Consider the following 21,176-nt stretch of genomic DNA (forward strand, 5'->3'; position numbering starts at 1 on the left):
TTGAGAGATGACAGACATCCCAGACTTCTGGCGTGTGACATCGTTTTATCCCACATGTTCACTCTTTTAACTGAAGTTGGGATGGAGCACAGCAGACCAGGAAGTTTATCCAGGAGAGCAGGTATGGTGGCTGATGGAAAACAGGCCGTCATGACGTTCTGGATTTAGAAGGTCACCTAGAAAGTGAATTTATTTCTGTAGATGAAAGGTTATTAAATTGGTCAATATTTAGGTGAAAATTTACCCTTTTGGACATTACACAAGACAAGGCCAGGCCAGGCAAGGCAGTCATGTTTATGCTTTGGCTGCCTCAGGAGACAGGAGCGGGCGCCTCTCTGTGTCTAGCAACTGCTCCCGGCCAAGAGACAGGTGAAGCCGGGCACCCACCTTGCTGGGCTATCTTCGGGAGGATGGAGCATCAGATTTGCAGATCCCTGATCGCAGGGCTGCTGCTGTTAAAGGGAGGGGCATATCACCAAACCTCGGCAAACCTCCTTTTGACAGCGGCAACCTATGTTCTGTTTCGTTCCCTCCTGACTGCCAGTGGCAGTAAACAGAGTGGATGTATCTCCTCGCGCTCTGCGCAGGTCGAGTACTAATGTAAACAAAGTCACGCACGTGACACGTAGCGCACCTGGTCGCGAGTCTATAAATTACGCGCCGATAGCTACGTTCGGGTCTCTTTGATCTTCTCGCTGTTGGCCTGGCGTGCTTCGCTGGTCAATCGCTCCGTAAGTCCGTGATTCGGATCTTATCGGTCTTGAGAGGTGAGTACTGTTTTTACTTGGCGTCTTCCTGCCCGGGACCGTGTGGTCGGAGCGCTCGAAGGAGCCCTCTGGGGCGGTGGATTGACGCTGTTATTTATCTGCTAATTGTTACCGAGTGCGGGTGGTGCGGCCGGCCGGCGCCGTTCGGACCGCCGCTGCCGGCTCGGATAGGGCTCGCTGGCGGTCGCAGGTTTTTCCCTGTGGAAAGGGGAGGTGTGTGCGGCCGGCGAGCGCTACAGGTAAGTGGGGCTGGACGTTCTGACCGTGGTGGTGGCACGCTCAGATTACCTAGCCGACACACACGCACGTGTGTTGTTTTACAACGTTACCGGTGAGTGGGGCTGGACGTTCTGACCGTGGTGGTGGCACGCTCAGATTACCTAGCCGACACACACGCACGTGTGTTGTTTTACAACATTACCGGTGAGTGGGGCTGGACGTTCTGACCGTGGTGGTGGCACGCTCAGATTACCTAGCCGACACACACACACGTGCGTTGTTTTACAACTCCAGGACTGAATCGCGTTCTTCAGTTTTCCTCGAAGTCCTCGCTCAGTTCCTGTGGAGTCGCTGGCGTCTCCCACACCGGTAAGGATGTTGGAGTGTACGTCATGCGGGGCTCCCCTCCAGGTGGAGGACGGCCACGACTTGTGTCCTAAGTGCCTGGGCGTCGGTCACCTCAGAGAGGCGCTGACTGACCCGTGCATGAACTGCAGCATTTTGCCGCTGGCGGTGCGGGAGGACAGGCTACGTCAAGTGGAGTGCCTCCTGTTTGAGTCAGACCTGCCGCCCTCTGGTGTCCCTCACCCGTGTTCCGGGAGACGGAGGGATAGACCGGCTGCGGAACGCGGCAGCCCGAGGCGCAAGAAGCGGTGTGTGGCGCAACCCTCTCGCCAGGAAGTGGACTCTTTGCGGGCGGAGGTGGAACAGCTCAAAGCGCTGCTGACCAGAGCCCCGGACGAGGGGGGCCCGGACGACCTGATCTCTGTGAGGGCCTCAAATTCGGAGTTTCAGTCCCTCGAGGAGGAGGGCCCCTCTCCTGGCCGTAGTCAGGGGCTGGTGATGGAGCCCCCGGGCCTGGGAGCTCACGGTGACTCGGGGATGTCTCTCCATAGCTCAGCAAGCTCGGAGCTGGCGGAGGACCCCTGTCAGTTGCGGGCGATTTTGCGAGCGGCACTGGCCAGGATTGGACGACGTGCCGGTGGCCCGTCCGGCGGGGAATCCCTTCTTCCGCTGGGCTCCGGCGGCGCCCCCGTTTCAGGTCCCACCATCGCCAGCCTTTGTGGAGGAGCTGCAGCGGTGCTGGGGGGACCCGAGACAGCTCTCCCACCATGGTAGGGATGCCAGGACCCTGGCATCGATGCGGGAGGCAGGAACCTACGGGTTGGACCGCATGCCCCCGGTGGACCACTGCGTTGCCTCGCTGGTGCTCTCCCCGGATGAGGCATTGAGGGACAGGGTCCGCTGTCCGAGCACCCAGTGTCGGGTGACCGACAGCTTACTGTGCCGGGCTTACGACATCGGGGCACGGATGGCACGCACCAGCAATTCGCTGTCGGTGCTGTTGCTAGCCCAGTCCCAGATGCTGCAGTCGGGCGCAGCGGGGATGGCACTGGGCGATACGAACGACGCAGCCCTGCAAGCATTTGGGCTGATGTCCAGGGAGCTTGGTCGGTTGTTGGGCACGCTGGTAGTGGCTCGCCGTCAGGTCTGGTTGGCGCAGGCTCCGGTGTCGGATGATTGCCGACAGAGCCTGCGCGGTCTGCCCGTGGTGCCGGGCCAGTTGTTCGGGCCCGAGGCTGAGCGGGCGTTGGAACGTCGGCGGCAGTCTAGACAAGCCGCAGAGGCCTGGAGTGGGCGTAGCAGGGTAGGGGTCCTCCCCATGCCACAGTCCAGGCCACGAGGGGCACGGGACCCTCGGCGCCGGTTTCGTCCGGCCGCCCCCGTGCAGGTCGCCCAGCAGACCGCGGCTGCGGCAGGGACTTGGAGACGCTCGGGGGCACGTCAGGCACCGCCCCGGGGATCCTCGGGGCAGGACAGGGGCCGCCGCCCCCCCAGGGCCCTAAACAGGCGTCGGGACACGGCCTGAGGGCTGTGGGCCGGCGGCGGGCAGATTTACACCACAGCACCTGGCCCTCTGGGAGGCCTAATGCGGAGACGCTTGGGTGGTTCGAACTATGTCCCAGGGCTACAGGTTGCAGTTCCGCCGTCGGCCCCCACCCCCTTCGGGGGTCAGGGTGACTTCGGTCACAGATCCTGCACGGGTCAGCATCCTGATGCAGGAAATAGATGTGCTCCTGGACAAACGGGCCATCGAGGTCGTTCAGCCGCATTTGCAGGCGGACGGCTTTTATTCGACGTATTTCTTGGTGCCCAAGAAGGACGGGCCCCTGCGGCCGGTACTGGACCTCAGGGGTCTCAATCGGTTCCTGAAGGTGCTGCCCTTCCGCATGCTTCGGACTCGCGATGTCCTTCAGGTGGTTTGTCCGGGAGAGTGGTTTACGACCATAGACCTCAAGGATGCATACTTCCATGTCCCGATCCATCCGGGGCACAGGAAGTACCTGCGATTTTCTTTCCTCGGGAGGGTGTACCAGTTTCTGGTTCTGCCATTCGGCCTGTCTCGCCCCCCGAGTTTTCACGCGGTGCGTGAAGGCAGCCCTGAGCCCCCTGTGTCGGGCGGGGTTGAAGGTCCTGCCATATCTCGACGACTGGCTCGTCTGCGCGCCGTCGTGTCGCGAAGTGGGTCTGGCCACGGCCAGGGTCCTTGCCCACGTCGAGGCGCTGGGGATGACGGTGAACCTGCAGAAGAGTTCTCTGGTTCCGACTCAGCGGGTGGATTTTATCGGCATTGCCATAGATTCTGTGGCCATGCGGGCGAGGCTGACCGAGCAGAGGAGGGTCCGGATTCGGTCCTTGCTCCGGGCCTTTCGCCTTGGGGCGGCACCCCCGGTCCAGGTGTGGCTGCGACTGTTGGGGATGCTGGTCTCGGCTTCTGCACTGGTGCCTCTCGGGCTGCTCCACCTTCGGCCCTTGCAGAGGTGGTTCAACGGCTTCCGCCTGGATCCCCGGCGACACGGGCGGGTCGAGCTGGAGGTCACGAGCAGCTGTGTGGCTCTTTTGCGTCGTTGGGACGATGTCGCCTACCTGAGTCTCGGCGTCCCGCTTGGCGCGGTTCCCGCCAGACGGGAGGTGGTCACGACGGATGCGTCACCCCGGGGGTGGGGGGCGCATTGGCAGTGCAGGTCGGTCCAGGGGTTGTGGAGCCCCCGTCAGGCACGGCTTCACATCAATGTCCTGGAGTTGAAGACCGTCTACTTGGCGCTGAGGCGCTTCTTGCCCTTTCTGCGGGGCAAGCACGTGCTCATCCGGATGGACAGCACCTCGGCGGTGTTCCACATAAACCATCAGGGGGGCACCAGGTCGTTGCGATCGTTGAGGGAGGCTCAGACGCTGCTGACCTGGGCTTACCCTCGCTTGGCCTCCATCAGGGCGCTGCACCTTCCGGGGTGGAGGAACTCGGTGGCGGATTGCCTGTCCCGGCGGGGTCTTCCCCCGGGCGAATGGAGGTTGCACCCTCAGGTGGTGCAGAGGGTGTGGCATCAGTTCGGAGAGGCCCAGGTGGATCTGTTCGCCTCAAGGAGCAGCACACATTGCCCTCTGTGGTTCTCCCTGGCAGAGGCCGACGCCCCTCTGGGGATGGACGCCCTCGCCAATGCCTGGCCGTTGGTTCGGCTGTACGCTTTCCCGCCGTCTCCGTTGCTCTTACCAACCCTCCATCGGGTGAGGGACTCGTCACACGAGGTCCTTCTGGTGGCGCCAGACTGGCCCATGAGGCTCTGGTTTCCATTGCTTCTCAGTCTGCTGAACGGGGAGCCGTGGCGGTTGCCGGCGAGACGGGACCTCCTGTCTCAGATGGAGGGGAGGATTTGGCATCCGTCCCCAGATCATCTTCGGCTCACGGTGTGGCCATTGAAAGGGGCAGGCAGCCCCCAGTCGGCTTAGAGCCCTCCATCCAGCAGGTGCTGGATAGTGCCAGGGCTCCGTCTACAAGGGCCACGTACGCTCGCTGTTGGCAGCGGTTCGCTACCTGGTGTTCTGGCAGGGACGTGGACCCTGGTTCTTGTTCCCTGCATGAGGTTCTGCGGTACCTCCGGCACCTGTTCGACAAGGGCCGGGCCGCCTCGACCCTTAAGGTACACCTGGCGGCTATTTCGGCCAACCACCTCTTGGTGGACGGCAGGAGCATTGGGGCTCACTGTTTGGTGACCCAGTTTCTGCGGGGCGTGAGAAGGTTGCGTCCTGCCTTGTGCAGGCCGGCACCTGCTTGGGACCTTCCCCTGGTCCTGCGGGCCATGTGTGGGCCACCCTTTGAGCCAATGACTACCGCCCCGTTGGCAGTGGTGTCTGTGAAAACCGCCTTTCTCTTGGCAGTGACGTCGGCTAAACGGGTCAGTGAGCTGCACGCACTGGACATCAGCCCCGCCTGCCTGCGGTGGAAGGCAGATGGGTCGGGGGTGACGCTGTGGCCCAACGTCGCCTTTCTTCCCAAGGTTCTGCCCGCGGGCTACGTGAATGCCGCAATCGAGCTGGGGGCGTATTTCCCTCCCCCATTTCTTTCGGAGGAACAACGGCGGGCGAATTTGCTGTGCCCGGTCCGGGCACTGCAGCTCTATATTGTGGCCACAAACACTGTCCGGCAGTCGAACCAGCTGTTTGTCTGTCACGGTGGAGTGAACAGGGGTCGGGCCCTCTCGAAGCAGAGGCTGTCGCATTGGGTCGTGGATGCCATTGCGATGGCTTACGCGGCAGTGGGTGCCGTGGCTCCCCCTGGGATCGTGTGCCATTCCACCAGGAGTGTTGCTACATCCTGGGCGGCGATGAGAGGTGTGCCACTGGCGGACGTCTGTGCTGCGGCGTCCTGGGCAACTCCGTGCACGTTTGCACGCTTCTACCGCCTCAACGTTGGCCACGGGTCCACGCTCGCTTCGGCGGTGCTGCCTCTGGCGGCTACCTCCTGAGTGACGGTGAGTTTTATGTTCCTCGTGACACTTCTGGCATAAGTCATCCACTCTGTTTACTGCCACTGGCAGTCAGGAGGGAACGAAACAGAACGGAAGTTACGGTGTAACTATGGTTCTGTGAGTTCCTGGATGACTGCCAGTCACAGGGGTCACTCGGAACTTCTCGGGCGAGAAGATCCCGGGAGACCCGAACGTAGCTATCGGCGCGTAATTTATAGACTCGCGACCAGGTGCGCTACGTGTCACGTGCGTGACTTTGTTTACATTAGTACTCGACCTGCGCAGAGCGCGAGGAGATACATCCACTCTGTTTACTGCCACTGGCAGTCATCCAGGAACTCACAGAACCATAGTTACACCGTAACTTCCGTTTTGTTAAATGCACATGAATGCACAGCATGTCCACCCATTCAACCAGCAAAATGAAGAACTGAACTATAATGTTACTTAATGAATAAAATGAAGCAAAGACTTCTTGGATGGTCTCTTAGTGCTGTCAGTACCACATTTTGCCATCTTTGTCCAAATAATTTCATTATTAAAGCTATAGTCCGTAATTGAAATACTTAGAATATTTTCAAAATTCCTTAAATTTGACTATCTATAGGGTAATCTTTCATAATTTTTTTTCTCCCCTAGCCTCTACAGCTAAATCAATCATTATGCAGGCCTCTCACGTTGATCGATTGAGTTTCATATTCATCAGATTGAGCTATCAGTCAGCAAGGATGCGCTTCAGTACACAGAGCCATGCACAGTGGTGTGACGTGACTCAATAGCTTCATGAAATACGTAAGCTGTGTTGGCAAACTTTTATTTGGACAGGTAAATAAAGTATTGTACCAGATTTTTGAAATTTAAACAAAAGAAGTAATAGTGCAGCTAATTATTTGCTGCGTTTGCCATCAGCTAATGTAGGGCTAGCTTGAATGCTAACTCGGCCTGTAAAGTAAACTAAATATTTGATCATTGTGTATTTGAGCTGATAAGCAAAGGCTTTAACCTTAAACCATATCAGACTATTTGTTGTGAATTGTTGTGGCATTAGCATGTTAGTGCTAGCATTGCTGTTGAATTATTTTCACTTTTAGGTTTTTCCCAGTTTGAAGACTACAGATTTGGTTCAAATGACTGATTAGCTTCTCTTGTAGAACTTGATTAAGGCTGAGAAGATAATTCAGCTGTTAGAATAAGGTATATCTGAGCAGAAACATATCAAATTTTACATGTTTGTTAGCGCTAAAAGGCTATGTCTACTAGGGTGGCCATTTCCACAACACCAAAAAGGAGGACAATTTTAAGATTGAACAAAGACAAACACAATAGCAACACCATTATATCGTATGACTATTGTACCAAAGACGTGAAGGTCTACTTTTTATATTTTTGGCCTTTCCTGGCTGCTTCCAACAGTTTTTTGTTTGAGAGAAATTTCTTGTACATGTCCGTGCAGTCCAAAGTGAAGTTGACACAAATTTGCAGCTCTGCTTTCACGCTCTCCACATCCAGACGATTTCTTTCATTTCTCCATGCTGAGGACATCATGGAAAAGATCCGTTCTGTGTGTGCATTGCTGCATGGAATGGAGAAGATGTAGGCGCAGACTTTCCTCAGGTTCACCAGTGGGACATCTGCTTTGGAAAACAGCTTCAGATAGCGCTCCTCGCTCTGACAACCTTCTATTTCTGGGGAGCTGAGAATAGCTTCAACCATGCCATACTCCTCATACAGTCCATCCATATCAATATTCTTAAGTTTGCAGGCTTGTACTGCATCACACTCTCCATAAGAGACATCAGCTGTGAGGCTAAGCTTGGACATCTTGCGGTGAAAGCTGTGCTCAGAGAAGTCATACCTTTCAGTCACATACCTCTTTGCTCTTTCATAGAAGTGAATGAAATCAGTCTCACATTTCTTTGCGATATCAGCAGTTAACTGTTTGAGTTTGCTGTTCACAGCAAAGCAAAAAAATGGTCATTTAATCTCCGCTCAAGCTTGACTTTAAGCTCACTCATCACTTTACACACAGAAGTAATGCTGAATGATTTGGCCTCAAGTGCTTCAATGGAGTCTGAAAAAACCTTCTGAATGTGACTGAGGAAGAGGAAGTACATCTCAGACACTTCAGTTCTGTCCTCTGCAAAACACTTCCACAAAATCTTGGGGCATTCTTCCTCACCAAGGCTCTGGAAATAACTCATCAGGGGCTTCCAACACTTCAGCATTCGGTCGATAGATGGCAGCAGAGACAGCCACCTTGTGATGACATGACGCAGCAGGTTGCACCCGTCCACTTCCACAAACTCACAAAACTCCCGAAGCTGCGCTGTTCTACTGGCTGAGATGCTAAAATGGCTATAGACCTTCAATACTATGTTTTCAATGTCCAGATCCAAGTTGCCAGCTGCATATCTTGTGGCATTGTGCAAGATGTGTGCTAAACAGTTAGCAGCAAGCACATCATTTTGAGCTAATTTTAGCTTCTGATAAACACTGTTGTGTTTTCCATAGTTAACGCTGGCCTTGTCTGCTGTATAAGCTGACATTTTTTGTAAATTAAGACCAGACATCTCGAGTTTGGCCAGCAGCTGATTTGTTATAGCTTCTGATGTCTCATTACTATCACTGTAGAAACCAAGCAGAGCGTTCTGCACGCCCTCTTCAAAGTGAAAATATCTGAGGACTATTGGGAAGCATTTTGTCGTGCCTTTGTTTGATGCGTCAGTCGCCAGTGACTAATGCAGTTCATTTTCTTTTATGTAATCCACATGCGCCTGGATGGAATAGGGTGCTAGGACATTTTCACACAAAGCTTTAGCTTTAGTTTTCCCACACGTTACTCCTTTTGCTACTGCTGAATCGCTGTAGACTTCTCGGTCAACTTTTATTCCACAGTCTACACTCCTGTATGACTGGTGATGCTTGACGGCGTGATAAACTTTACAAAGTTCTGCCGCAGATATTTTGTCATCCTGGGGAGATGTGGCTTCACGGAAGAAGGAAAGAAGAGAAGACGTACCCGCGCTTTTATTGTTGCTCCTGTGCTTTTCAGTGCTAGCATGTCGATCAAGCGCGCCTCTCCCTTTGCTGCTTACGTCCACATCACAACGACAAACCGTACAATATGCATGACAGTCATCTTTCCTACTTTTGGCGATGAATCCATATTCCTTTGTCCATTCGGGATTAAATGAAGTCTTTCGTTTCGGCATTTTGATGTCTGCCAGTGCAGAGTGCAGAACTGCATGTGGCTGGGTGTGCTCCCTTTTAGTTGGCCTGCGTCTGACTGAGATCAACCACCTAAATATGGCCGCTTTTACTTTCGCTGTTAACCAATAGAATTGATTTCACACCGGCTTCATCTATTAATGTCATAAAAACATATTTTAGAATTTATAATTGCATTATAGATTTAAATAGGCTATATCATAAATGCCTATTTTATTCATTTTATAATTTTTTTCATATAAGATAGAAAAAATTGTTATGTCAAAAAGAGGACAAATGAGTGTCCGTCTCAAGGGTGCGCTGGTAGGCGGACACTCTTTTTTGAAACCGGACTGTCCGTATTAAAGCCGGACGTATGGCCACCCTAATGTCTACTGTGTTGTATTGACCTGGGCAGGTCAACGTGAGTTTCTCTGCCTCAATAATACAGATTTGATTAATAATAAGTGGTTAGCAGCTCTTGCAGAGCTTGATGATGGCTGAACCCTGATTTATACTCCTTCGTCAGCTCTGCAAGGGAGAGACGTACACGCAGAGACAGACACATTTTGCTGTCTGACTTTTCCGTCACATGGGGAGTGTTGCAAAGCTGTCACCGTAACACTCATGTATCTGGCCCATGATAGTGTACTTAGTACTGTTTTTATATTTCAGAGACTTTATAACACGGAGAAAATTGTCCTTCATTTTCCTCCACCTCTTCATGGTCATGGGCAGTCTAACCAACTCTCACATGAGCTGAAAGCAAAGATTGTTCATCATCATGGTTTAGGGGAAGGATACAGAAAGCTGTCTCAGAGATTTCAGATGTCTGTTTCCACAGTTAGCAACATATTGAGCAAATGAAAGATCACAGGCACAGTTCAGGTTAAGGCTCAAAGTGGCAGATCAAGAAAAATCTGGGGTAAACAGAGGTGAAGAATGGTGAGAACAGTCAGAGTCTACCCAAAGACCCGCACCACAGACCTAAAACATCATCTTACTGCAAATGGAGTCACTGGGCTTCGCAATCTGTTTTTCTTTGACGTAAAGCTAACTATGTGTCTGTGATCCTGCCTCAGTCATGTGGCCCGGCTGTGGACAGTCGATGCTGCTCTGCATTACTCTGGCAATTTGAGGCTGTGTCCCATGAGGAGTTGGCAGACATTTTTGGGCAACTTAAGCCCTCAAGCTTTGCTTTGGATGACATACCTTCCTATCTTGTGAAGGAAGTTTGACCCGCTATTGCTGCTGAGGTCTGGATTATAGTTAACTCCAGCCTGTCTTCTGGTGAAGTTTTAAATAATTTGAAACATGTTATCATTAATCCTTGTTAAAAAATATGGTATGGACACAACCATTTAGTATAATTTTAGGCATATTTCTATGCTTCCTTTTCTCTCCAAGGTGTTGGAAAAGGTTGTGTTTCTGCAAATGACTGCTTTCCTTGATGGGAACCAGATTTCTGAGATTTTCCAATCAGGTTTTAAGTTCTGCCACACTGAGACAGCACTGGTTAAGGTACAGATTCTGATGCAACTGTATTATTACTTCTGTTGGACCTGACTGCAGCATTTGATACAGTTGACGACTCCAATTTAATGTCACGTTTGGAAGATTTTGTTGGATTTCAATGCGCTGCCCTGAGTTGGTTCAAATCATACTTGTTCAATAGGTCAGTGTCTGTCAGTATTGGTGACTTTTGTTCCAAGGAGGCCTCCTTTAAATGTGGTCTTCCCCAGAGCACGGTGCTTGGTCCTCCACTGTTCTCTTTATGTTTGCTTCCTTTGGGTGCTACTTTTTAGGAAATGTTGTCTGGCCTTTCATTGTTACGTGGACGACTGCCAAATTTTTACTCTAGTCGAATAGGAAGCGGGTATTTTACAGTGTCTTGAGGAGGTAAAAGTGTGGATGGCCTCTAATTTTCTAAGCATAAATGAGAACAAGACCAAAACTCTTTTTTTAAACCTAGTGGGTCATTGACTGTTTCCCCATCTCTCTTGGATGCATTGCTGCCTTGTCCCAAAGATGTCATCTCAAACTTGGGGAGCAAGGTATACTCGTCTCATCTTGTCTTCTTCTGCCTATCCGGGTACGGGTCGTGGGGGCAGCATCCCAACTATGGAGTTCCCAACCATCCTCTCCCCGACCACCTCCACCAGCTCCTCCGGTAGCACTCAACGGCATTCCTGGGTCAGTTCAGAGATGTACTTTCTCGAACATGTCCTGGGTCGACCATGGGGGCCTCCTGCCTGAAGGACATGCCTTACACCTCCCTGGAGAGGCATCCAGGAAGCACCCTAACAAGTTGCCCAAACCACCTCAACTGACTCCTGTCGATATAGAGGAGCAGCAGCTCAACTCTGAGTCTCTCTTGAATGTCCTAGCTCCTCAAGCTATGCCTTAGGATGAGCCCAGCCACCCCGTAGAGAAGACTCATTTCGGTCGCTTGTATCTGCAGTCTTGCACTTTCGGTTATTACCCAAAGGTCATGACCATTGATGAGGACTGGGCGACTGGTAAATTGACAGCCTTGCTTTCCGGCTCAGGTCCTTCTTCACCACAACAGACCGGTTCAGCGTCCACATCACTGCAGATGCTACCCCAATCCGCCTGTAAAAACTCCCGCTCCCTCCTTCCATCACTTGTGAACAAGACCCCAAGATACTTGAACTCCTCTACTTGAGGCAGGATCTCTCTCCCGACCCGGAGTTGGCAAGCCGCCCTTTTCTGGTCAAGAACCATGGTCTCAGACTTAGAAGTGCTGATCATCATCCCAGCCGCTTCACACTCGGCTGCGAACCTTCCCAGCAGGGTTGTAGGTCAGAGCCTGATGAAGCTAGGAGAACCACATCATCCGCCAGGGATGTCCCGATCACTTTTGGACTTTATTGCAAATATAAAAAGTCTAATATAAAAGCAGATAGCACGGAACTAATGGTGGCATTAAACACTGACCCTGATAGTTCATGGCTATCGTTCGCCCTTGGCTCAAAACAGCTTTACATCCTCTCTAGTCTCTCTTCCCATTTAACACTTTATAAATAAACTGAATTGAACTAAGAACATCAGGAGGGATGAAATAATTTGTTCCTCCAGAGAACTGATTGTTGAATTCCAGTAACAGATGGATCAGTTTTCTCTTTATCCCTAAAAACCTGCAGCTGTGTGATTCCAGCTAAATCAGCTCTGTTAATCGTTTCCCTCAGATCTTCAAGTTTCTCTTTCCACTTTTATTAGTCTCATTCTGTCACCTTTTGACCTGAACTTGTGATCCACACCTTCATCTTTGGGCAGTAGTAGCTCAAAAGGTTGAGCGGGTTATCCAGTAATCGGAAGGTTGCAGGTTCGATCCCGGCTCTGGACAGAGAATTCTGCTGCTGTGTCCTTGGGCAAGACACTTAACCTACCTTGCTTGCTGGTGGTGGTTGGAGTGTCCGGTGGCGCCTGTGCTCGGCAGCCTCGCCTCTGTCAGTGTGCCCCAGGGCAGCTTTGGCTACATTGTAGCTCATCACCATCAGTGTGTGAATGTGTGTGTGAATGGACGAATGATACACTGTAGTGTAAAGCGCTTTGGAGTCCTTACTCTGGGAGGTGCTATACAAGTGCGGGTCATTTATCATTTATCGCTTCCTTGTTGTTGCTGGTCCAACTCCAGTCCAGTAGGTGGCGCTAACGCGCCTTCACGCTGCCACATAACCGGAAGCTGCTATCAGAGCTAGGCAAGAGCATCTGGCTGCAGACATCAGCTGGCGTCTTTGCCGTGCCAGGAAATGACGTATCCGGAAAAATAAGTGTCATTACCTTCGCCGGAAGAGGCGCACCAAGATGGCGGCTTGAACGGTCGTGTTTTCTCAGGAGCTCCGAAAGACCGCAGATTTTGTTAAGTAACTTTATTCTCATACCACTCGAAATATAACTATGGATACCCAAAAAATTATTAAGGATGCAAAGCTGCAATTTGTGCCATCAAATCCCAATGTTAAGACGTCTCCGCATGCTAAAGTCAGAGACCATGACTATGCTAACACTGAAGCTGCCAACGTGGGTTTAAACAAGCGAGAACGGGGAGCAGACTCTGCGCCACCAACTCCATCAAAACAACCGCCGGGTGAGAAAAGAACAAAATCTTTAGAGAAGGAAGATGATATCTCCAATAAAACTATTTTTGAAGCTATTCTGGGACTTGAGAAGAAATTTGAAGTGCAGCTGGAAGATATCAAGGAACAAAACAGACAAAGTGCAGCTATGGTTGCCAGCTTGGCTAAGGCTGTGGAGTTTAATGCCGCAGAGATAGTTGACTGCAAACTGAAAGTTGTTAATCTGTCAAATGCGAATGAACAGCTGCTTAAAGAAAACGAAGACTTAAAAAGAAGAATGAGAGAACAAGAGCGCTACCGAATGAGGTGGTGCTTAAAGCTAAAAGGGGTGAAGGAAGACAAAGACGAAAACATTAGAGTGAAGGTTTTGCAAACGCTTGGGAAGATTGCCCCTGATTTGAACTTAGAAGAGGCCGTTGATGTGGTTCATCGCTTAGGGAAACGAGTTGATGGCAGAAACAGAAACATCATTATTTTATTCACACAAAGGCGAATTAAAGAAGAACTGTGGAGGCGCACCAAGGATTCTTCAATCTGCAAACAAGAACGCATCAGCTTCGCAGAGATGTTGCCGCAGGAGGACATACAAGATCGACAGCGCCTATGGCCTCTGGTGGAGAAGGCAAGACGTGCGGGTAAACGAGCCTACTTTCGTGGTCCACATGCCTTCATTGATGGACGCAAAGTTGAGGACACACAGGAGAACTAAAAATGACAACTGAAATAGTGGAAACTTGTTAGCGGTCTGAGGAGCTCAGCATTTAGTATTTTTTCTTCTTTCTCATCTTTTTCACGTGGTGAGCGATATTCTATCTATGGTTCATGTTGAATGTTAACATTTGTTTTGGTTCTTTAAATGTTAGGGGTTTAAGAGAATCTGTTAAAAGAAAAGCCTTATTTTTGTACTGCAAAGGTAAAAAATCAAACTGCATATTCCTACAAGAGACTCATTCATCTGATAGTGATGTATCTTTTTGGTCAAACCAATGGGGCAGCAAAATCTTGTTTAGCCATGGCTCAACAAGGTCGGGGGGTGTAGCAATTTTATTCAATAACTTTCCTGGGGATCTTGTAATACAACGAACTGACTTGAATGGTCATTGGTTGATCGCTGTAATGAGAGTTGAAAGTTTGTTTTTCATTTTAGTCAATGTTTACGGATATAACAATGAAAGTCAGAATAAAAATATGTTAGAAGATATAACTTTAAATATTTCCGAACTTAAAGATCGATACCTTACGGAATATATTTTAATGGGTGGTGATTGGAATATGACTCCTGATGAATGGACTGATAGATGGCCCTCAAGGACAGGTAGACCACAAAGAAATAACTTAATTATAGAATTTTTGATAAACAACAATTTGACAGATATTTGGAGAGTAAGAAATCCGGAAATGAAAAGTTTTTCCTGGTTTAAGCCAAATGGAACATGTAAATCTAGAATAGACTATTGGCTAGGAAGTGGCAAAATTCTTAACCACACTGTAAATGCTGTGATGTCAAATGCATCTCTTTCTGATCATTGCTTTATTGAACTATGCTTAAAATCGGAAATTAGACAATCAAATAAAAGAACTTATTGGAAGTTCAATGCCAAACTTTTACAAAATGAAGATTACTGCAACATAGTCAAAAAAATTATAAAAGATATTATGGATTATGTTCGGCTCTACCATGATTACCCTTGATTACATCCTCATGATAAGTGTGATTGACAAACAGTAGTGATCAATAACTTATATAAAGCAATTATACAACAGATGACAAGTTCATTTTTATTACATTCCACTCTTGAACTTTTCATCTAATTTATGTAACATATCCATCACCATTTCCCCATCAAAACCAATGTCATTTATAACATACCTTGTAGTTCCACTTTAATTTTCATCGTAGTCTTTGCATTATTACCCAATTTATTTCTCTTCTTAATCGAATAACATACCAACAAATAATATGATTACACAATGTTAGAATGCTGATTATAATTAATGCTGCAATCATAGGTGGAATTAGCACTTTATTAGCGGTACTCGACATGCCTGTAAATATATCCCACCAATGATGAGCGGAAGCCTGTTCAATCAATGTAGCAACATGTTTTATTTCCCCTTGTGCCACAAGAGTAGACACCATGAGCCTGGAAAGGTTGGACCTACGAGAGTCAATCAATTTTGCCACTTCAGTGGAACCATCCAATGCGCATTTGAATCGTTCCAGTGAGAGTGTCCAAGGGGAGTGTAAAACCTCCCATTGTATCTTAGTCAGCCGACTAGATACAGTGTAATTACTCAACCAATAGGTCACGTTATTCCATTCCCACATATGTATACCCTTGAGACAACCTGAAAAGGGAACTGAAGGTACCTGTGGGGAATTGGTCATTGTAGCCACGCATAAGGTGTTAGGACCCACCTGCCAAAACTGTTCCTCTGGGGGTGTGACCGTCCAATCACAGAGTACGACCCTTGAATCAGTGAAACATGGATTGCTATGTCCTTTTACCAATGGGCAGGCTAAACCCTTATCAGTCTCATCACAGTGTTTTACTTCATATGTTCGATTTGTTTTAACATCCCACCACTCTCCACTAACATGGAGATACCAAAACCCTTTAGTGGTTATCACCGGCAGTATCTGATATCTACACACAGTCATTACTGATGTCATATTATACTGATCCCAGTATCCAGTACACATAGATTTATTACAAATCGTCATTTCTGCATGTGGCTGTAGCCATAATGAACTACTGATGTTCCATAATGTTCGCCATGCATGATAGTTATTACTCATTACCTGTATTTGAAACCTATTTCTTTGTGTCTCAGCATGAATAGTCTGCAAGGAACAGACTGTCCAATTACCTATGTGTGACAAATTATGCAATGCATCATAAGTTTCATTCCAAAGCTTTAGATTCCATTTAAATACACTTTTCCACACATCACTTCCTTCTAACTGACTAGATACAGTCGAAGGCATCCATCTTGCAGTCTTGGTGACAGCTTGTGCGGTGTATTCTCCAGTGTTGGACAGCATAGTTCGTGTTACCTCATTGTCTGCTGTGTTAGCCAGACCATACAAAGTTCCAGTTCCTCCTAGCACGGTGTCATACCATGCTCGCCTCCTCCTGTTGCAAGGCGGAATAGGAGGGAATTTCACAGTCCATCGCACATATTCGGCTACCCTTATTTGTCCCATTTGTTGACAAGTGTGAACCAGGGGAGCTACAGCTGTCTGCGTAGCTCTAGCTGTGTCGGGCAGCACCCAGAATATGTACAAATAGGCGTGTCCTCCTGTGATTACAGTTCCATTCCTGATCCAGAAATCGTGATCAACCTTCATACTCCAATTTGTGCCATTTTGTATGCAAGTACCATTCCCCTGATGGTATGCACAGATGCGCGCTGCAGAATTAAAGGTTACTGTTGATCCTTGAACCAACACCCCCGGGCTGATCACCCTTCCTCGGAATTTAAGACATCCTCTGCACCGGTACATCTTACCGGTAGATGTTAGGTTTCCCAAGTAGCAAGCGTCATTTGCTCTGCATGTGAATGTGCCTTGAGTGCGGTTGGACATACTGCTAACCAATTCCAGATGGCCCATGACCCCTTCTTCCAACACTTGTCCTTCCGTGAGCCCCCAACAGAAATGTGCCCCCAGTGCGATGACAGCGAGGACATGGAGGACGATGACCAAACATCCGACACCACCAGGTCCGCGGAGCCCATCCATCGCCTCGACAAGGGTTCAATCCTTTTGTAGGGGAAGGGGACCCAGTCAACCACCGTCACTCAGACACCCGCCTATGGGATACATACAAAACTGCAGATAGAATGACAAGCATTAATTTTCTCTCCTGTAACATTTGTTTATCGGAATATTAATCCATTTTTCCTCTCCGGGGAACAATACACTTACCACAGCATCTTTTCCCTGTGCAATAATCTCTCCAGCTCTGGGAGGACCATTGAGCTGCTCCACCCACACTTTTGCCCCCGCAGTAAAGTCTGATGATCCAAACCCAGTTTCACCCCTCTGAGTGATAGTGGTAGGTTTAGTAATCTCTTCAACTTTGGACATTACACACCGTTTGATTACTAACTGAGCTATCTTGTCTCCTTTTTCCAGTACCAACGGTTCTTTACCTGTATGCTGACACACCACACCTATTTCCCCTTGATAGTCTGAGTCTATTACCCCAGCTAAAATGGTTAGACCCCTCAAAGCTAAACCACTTCTTGGACACACATGAGCATAAGTTCCTGGTGGACATTGAATTCCCAATCCTGTTTTTACCACTGTCACTTTATTGGTTACTAAAGTGATGCTTTCCAAGATTTTAAGATCTAATCCCACAGAGCCCGCAGTTGCTCTAACAGGGAGTTCTGCCTCAGAAGTTAGTTTCCACATTCGTATAGGAGGGTCAGTAGAAGTTGTTTCCCTTCCTGCCCTGGCAACCATTAGCATCAGTGGAGTAACTCCATCCCCCACGGGTCTGTTATTTAACTGATGTACTGCCCTAGTCAGATTTTCTCTCCATTTGTCCAAAGAATTAGTAACCGATAGTTTCCTTAGTTTCTCTTTCAGTAACCCATTCATTCTCTCAATGAGTCCACTAGCTTTCGGGTGATATGCTACATGATAGATCCATTCTACCGCGTTGTTCTCTGCCCATTCTTTGATCTTATTTCCAGTGAAATGGGTACCATTATCAGTCTGAACCTGCAAAGGTAGTCCATAATAGGTCTCTATTAATGACAGACATTTCAATGTAGCCTCCTGATTGGCGTTATGACACGGATGCACCACCAGTACCCCTGACACCGTATCCACGGCTGTGCATGCATACTTACAGTTTTTACTTTTTGGCAATGGTCCAATGAAATCAATCTGCCAACACTGTCCCGCTTGTTTACCTCGATGTATCTGTCCCTGTATATGTCGAGGGATTCTCTTTTTCTGATGTTGACAAGGTTCACAATCTTCTATGGCAGTTTTAATATCATCAATGATGAGATCTATTCCTCTGTAATGATGGATACAAGGGCTGAGGTGGTGGGTCAGGTTTAATCGCCCACTCCTCCTCCTCATCATCCCCCCAAAGATCCCCGTTCCATTTCTCCGGGTTCCAATCTTCACCAACATTCTTTACAAACGCCCGGATCTGAGCAGGACCTGTTCTACGAGGTCGCTTCTTTTCCTTCCTTTGCGCTCGAGACACAAAAGTCAGCGTTTTATCCAAAACATTCTGAGCATGCTTTAGCTCTTTCCCCATCACACACACTCTCTGCTCAAACTCTGAGCATGATTTTTCAACTTCTTCAGCATGGATTTTCTCCTGCGCCGCTCGCTCTCTACAACTGCTCAATTCTAACTCCTGTTTTTTCCATGCTTCTGCAAAAAGCCACATCATATCTCTCACTCCTGCCAGCGGCGCTTTTTCTTTAACTTCTATCCGCGTCAAACGGTCCAGCACCACAGCGGGGCTGACCACTCCATTTAACTCTCCCCACGGCCCAGGGCGTCCACCGCGCTGCCTTAACGTATCACCAATGGTTCGGAACTCCTCCGTTTCCCAGCCGGGAATCGGCACGGGAATCGGCGTTCCCTCCCCAGAAGCACTCGGCTCCTTTTTGCTTCTCCAAAAACACTTCATTGTTGCTGGAATAGCTTGACTGATCCTGTTCGTGACGCCAAAAATGTTCTAAAATAAAATGTTTTATTTTATTTTAATTACCTTAAAAGACTCAAAGTCTCTTTTTACACTTTATATTTATTTAATCAGGATCGTTGTCAAGTCGACGCCAGAAACAATGAAACACAACTTGAATATCAGATGAACAACAAGGCTTTATTTAACCGGCATTCATACAAGTTATCAATCATGAACGAAACATTTCTCTTACCGTTGCTTATGGGTGGAGAGCTGAACACCCCAGTTAGAAAACGTAATCCATGATAGGTGAAGAACTGAACACATGTAATCCATGAACCTCGTCAGGTAGAATCCTTCAAGCAGCTCTAACCCCCCTGAGCCCTGCTCTGCTCCTTATACATTCCCTGATGTGCGTGCAAAGCTGCACACCTCCACCATGATTACCCTTGATTACATCCTCATGATCACATTATGTTCGGCTCTACCATGATTACCCTTGATTACATCCTCATGATAAGTGTGATTGACAAACAGTAGTGATCAATAACTTATATAAAGCAATTATACAACAGATGACAAGTTCATTTTTATTACAGTCCGCTACGAGGAAGAGATCGATCGTCAGTGCAGACTGCTGGAGATCAGCTGGAAACCACAGATCAACTTACACAGAATAGGTATGAAACAGCAGCGGGACTCATGTGGTTTTACTGAGGACACAATCTCAGGACAGTCTGCTTGGATCCGTTTGCTGTTCTGAAGCTTTTTAACACAACTGAGCTGAAATCAGTCTGCGGTAAACTTTGTTCCACTTTAGAGAAACAAATCAATAACATTTCAGGGATTTTAGGAAGTTTTCATTTTCAGGAACTCCACTAAATCAGTTTAAAAGAGACAAACTTTAAAGACTTGGTGAACGTTTCCAGCTGATGTTCTACAATCAGAGACTTGTTAAACGAGTCAGTCTGATAGATACTGAGTCCAGTCACACACACACACACACACACACACACACACACACACACACACACACACACACACACACACACACACACACACACACACACACACACACACAGGTTAAGAGTTCATTGTTTTCTAAAACATCTTCAGATGCATCAGATGGTTCAAGTGAAGTGTACTTTCTTATTGTCACATGACTCAGCTTTTTGTTTGCTCTGTTTGTCTGTCCAGAACTCCCACTGCATTATGTCAGGACAGATGAGGAGGTTCTGACTGACCAGCAGCTCTGGAACCAGGAGAGGACCTCCAGTTTGGAGCAGGAACAAGCAGAACCTTTACAGGAGGGACCAGAACCTCCACAGATGAAAGTGGAGCAGGATGAGCCAGAACCTTTGCAGATTGTAAAACAAGAGGAGCTCTGCATCAGTCAGGATGAAGAGCAGTGTGTACTGAAGCAGGAGACGGTGACCTCCCTTGTGACTCCTGCTGGTGAGGAAAGAGACCACGATGAAGCAGAACCAGACAGACACCAACTCCTTTTGTCACTGTTTCCTCAAGCTGAGATCAGAGCTGCTGCTGCTCCGGGGTCAACAGGTGAGGGGGGTGTTGCTATGTTTGTTTTCCTTACTGTGATGTTTATATTTCGATACATTGATTGTAATGTTTTGTAAGTGGTCACAATTAGTAAGTAAACCAACCAAATTATAAGTAAAACACATAATTTCTTGCCCAAAATTCCCATGATGCAATGCAAGAAACATTAGCATACTGAAATATAAATGACTCATGACTGGAACATAATAGAGTTGTCACGGTGTGAAAATGTAACCTCGCGGTTATTGTGACCAAAGTTATCATGGTTTTCATTATTATCGCGGTATTTTTTTAACGTGTAAACTAACTAAACCCTCTATATCAGGAAAATGTCATCAGTTTGTCTAAAATTTGTTATTTTTTAATCATGATGTTTGTTTACATTTTTCCCCTTTGTCTTTAAAATACCAGAATTTTCCCATAACTTCTTACTTTTTGTCCGTTTGATGTCATCATTTTAAAAATATGAGATCATATTATACTTATTACTCAATTAGTGGTTAGTGGTCATGCTACTCTCCAGGTCAGCGCATGTCGGCACAGAGCGCACGTGGGGTGGTGCATTCAAGAGTTGGGGTTGCCAAGCCGTTGCTTGGCCCAATCTTGGGGTTGCGTTAGCAAACCCTAGCTACCGCCTGGCACCGCCCATGGCGAGAGTTACCAGACTCTTTCTCTGTGCAGAATTAAACAGGAAGAGTCTGGTAGGCCAGACTAACCATCTTTATGCAGATGACATCCATCTGTACATCTCCTTTAAGCCCCATGAGATGTCTAAGCTGCAGCTGTTACACACCTGCTTAGACTCTATCAAAACCTGGATGTTGGGAGCTTTCTTCAGCTGAAGGAAGATAA

At 48.2% G+C, this 21,176-nt stretch overlaps 1 protein-coding gene across 2 annotated transcripts in view; it reads left to right on the forward strand.

Moving 5' to 3' along the window:
- The window catches only part of LOC107372665 (uncharacterized), a 66,334-nt gene that overhangs the window by 19,283 nt on the left and 25,875 nt on the right, over nt 1–21,176 (forward strand). Inside the window, exons 3-4 of one of the 2 annotated variants that reach the window (XM_070546118.1) lie at nt 19,364–19,444; nt 19,962–20,324. In XM_070546118.1, coding sequence (XP_070402219.1) covers nt 19,364–19,444; nt 19,962–20,324 — 444 coding nt within the window. The remainder of the gene's footprint in view (nt 1–19,363; nt 19,445–19,961; nt 20,325–21,176) is intronic. The other variant, XM_070546119.1, reaches the window with a different exon arrangement.

The sequence above is a fragment of the Nothobranchius furzeri genome, chromosome 2, assembly GCF_043380555.1.
Source record: "Nothobranchius furzeri strain GRZ-AD chromosome 2, NfurGRZ-RIMD1, whole genome shotgun sequence".
NCBI lineage: Eukaryota > Metazoa > Chordata > Actinopteri > Cyprinodontiformes > Nothobranchiidae > Nothobranchius > Nothobranchius furzeri.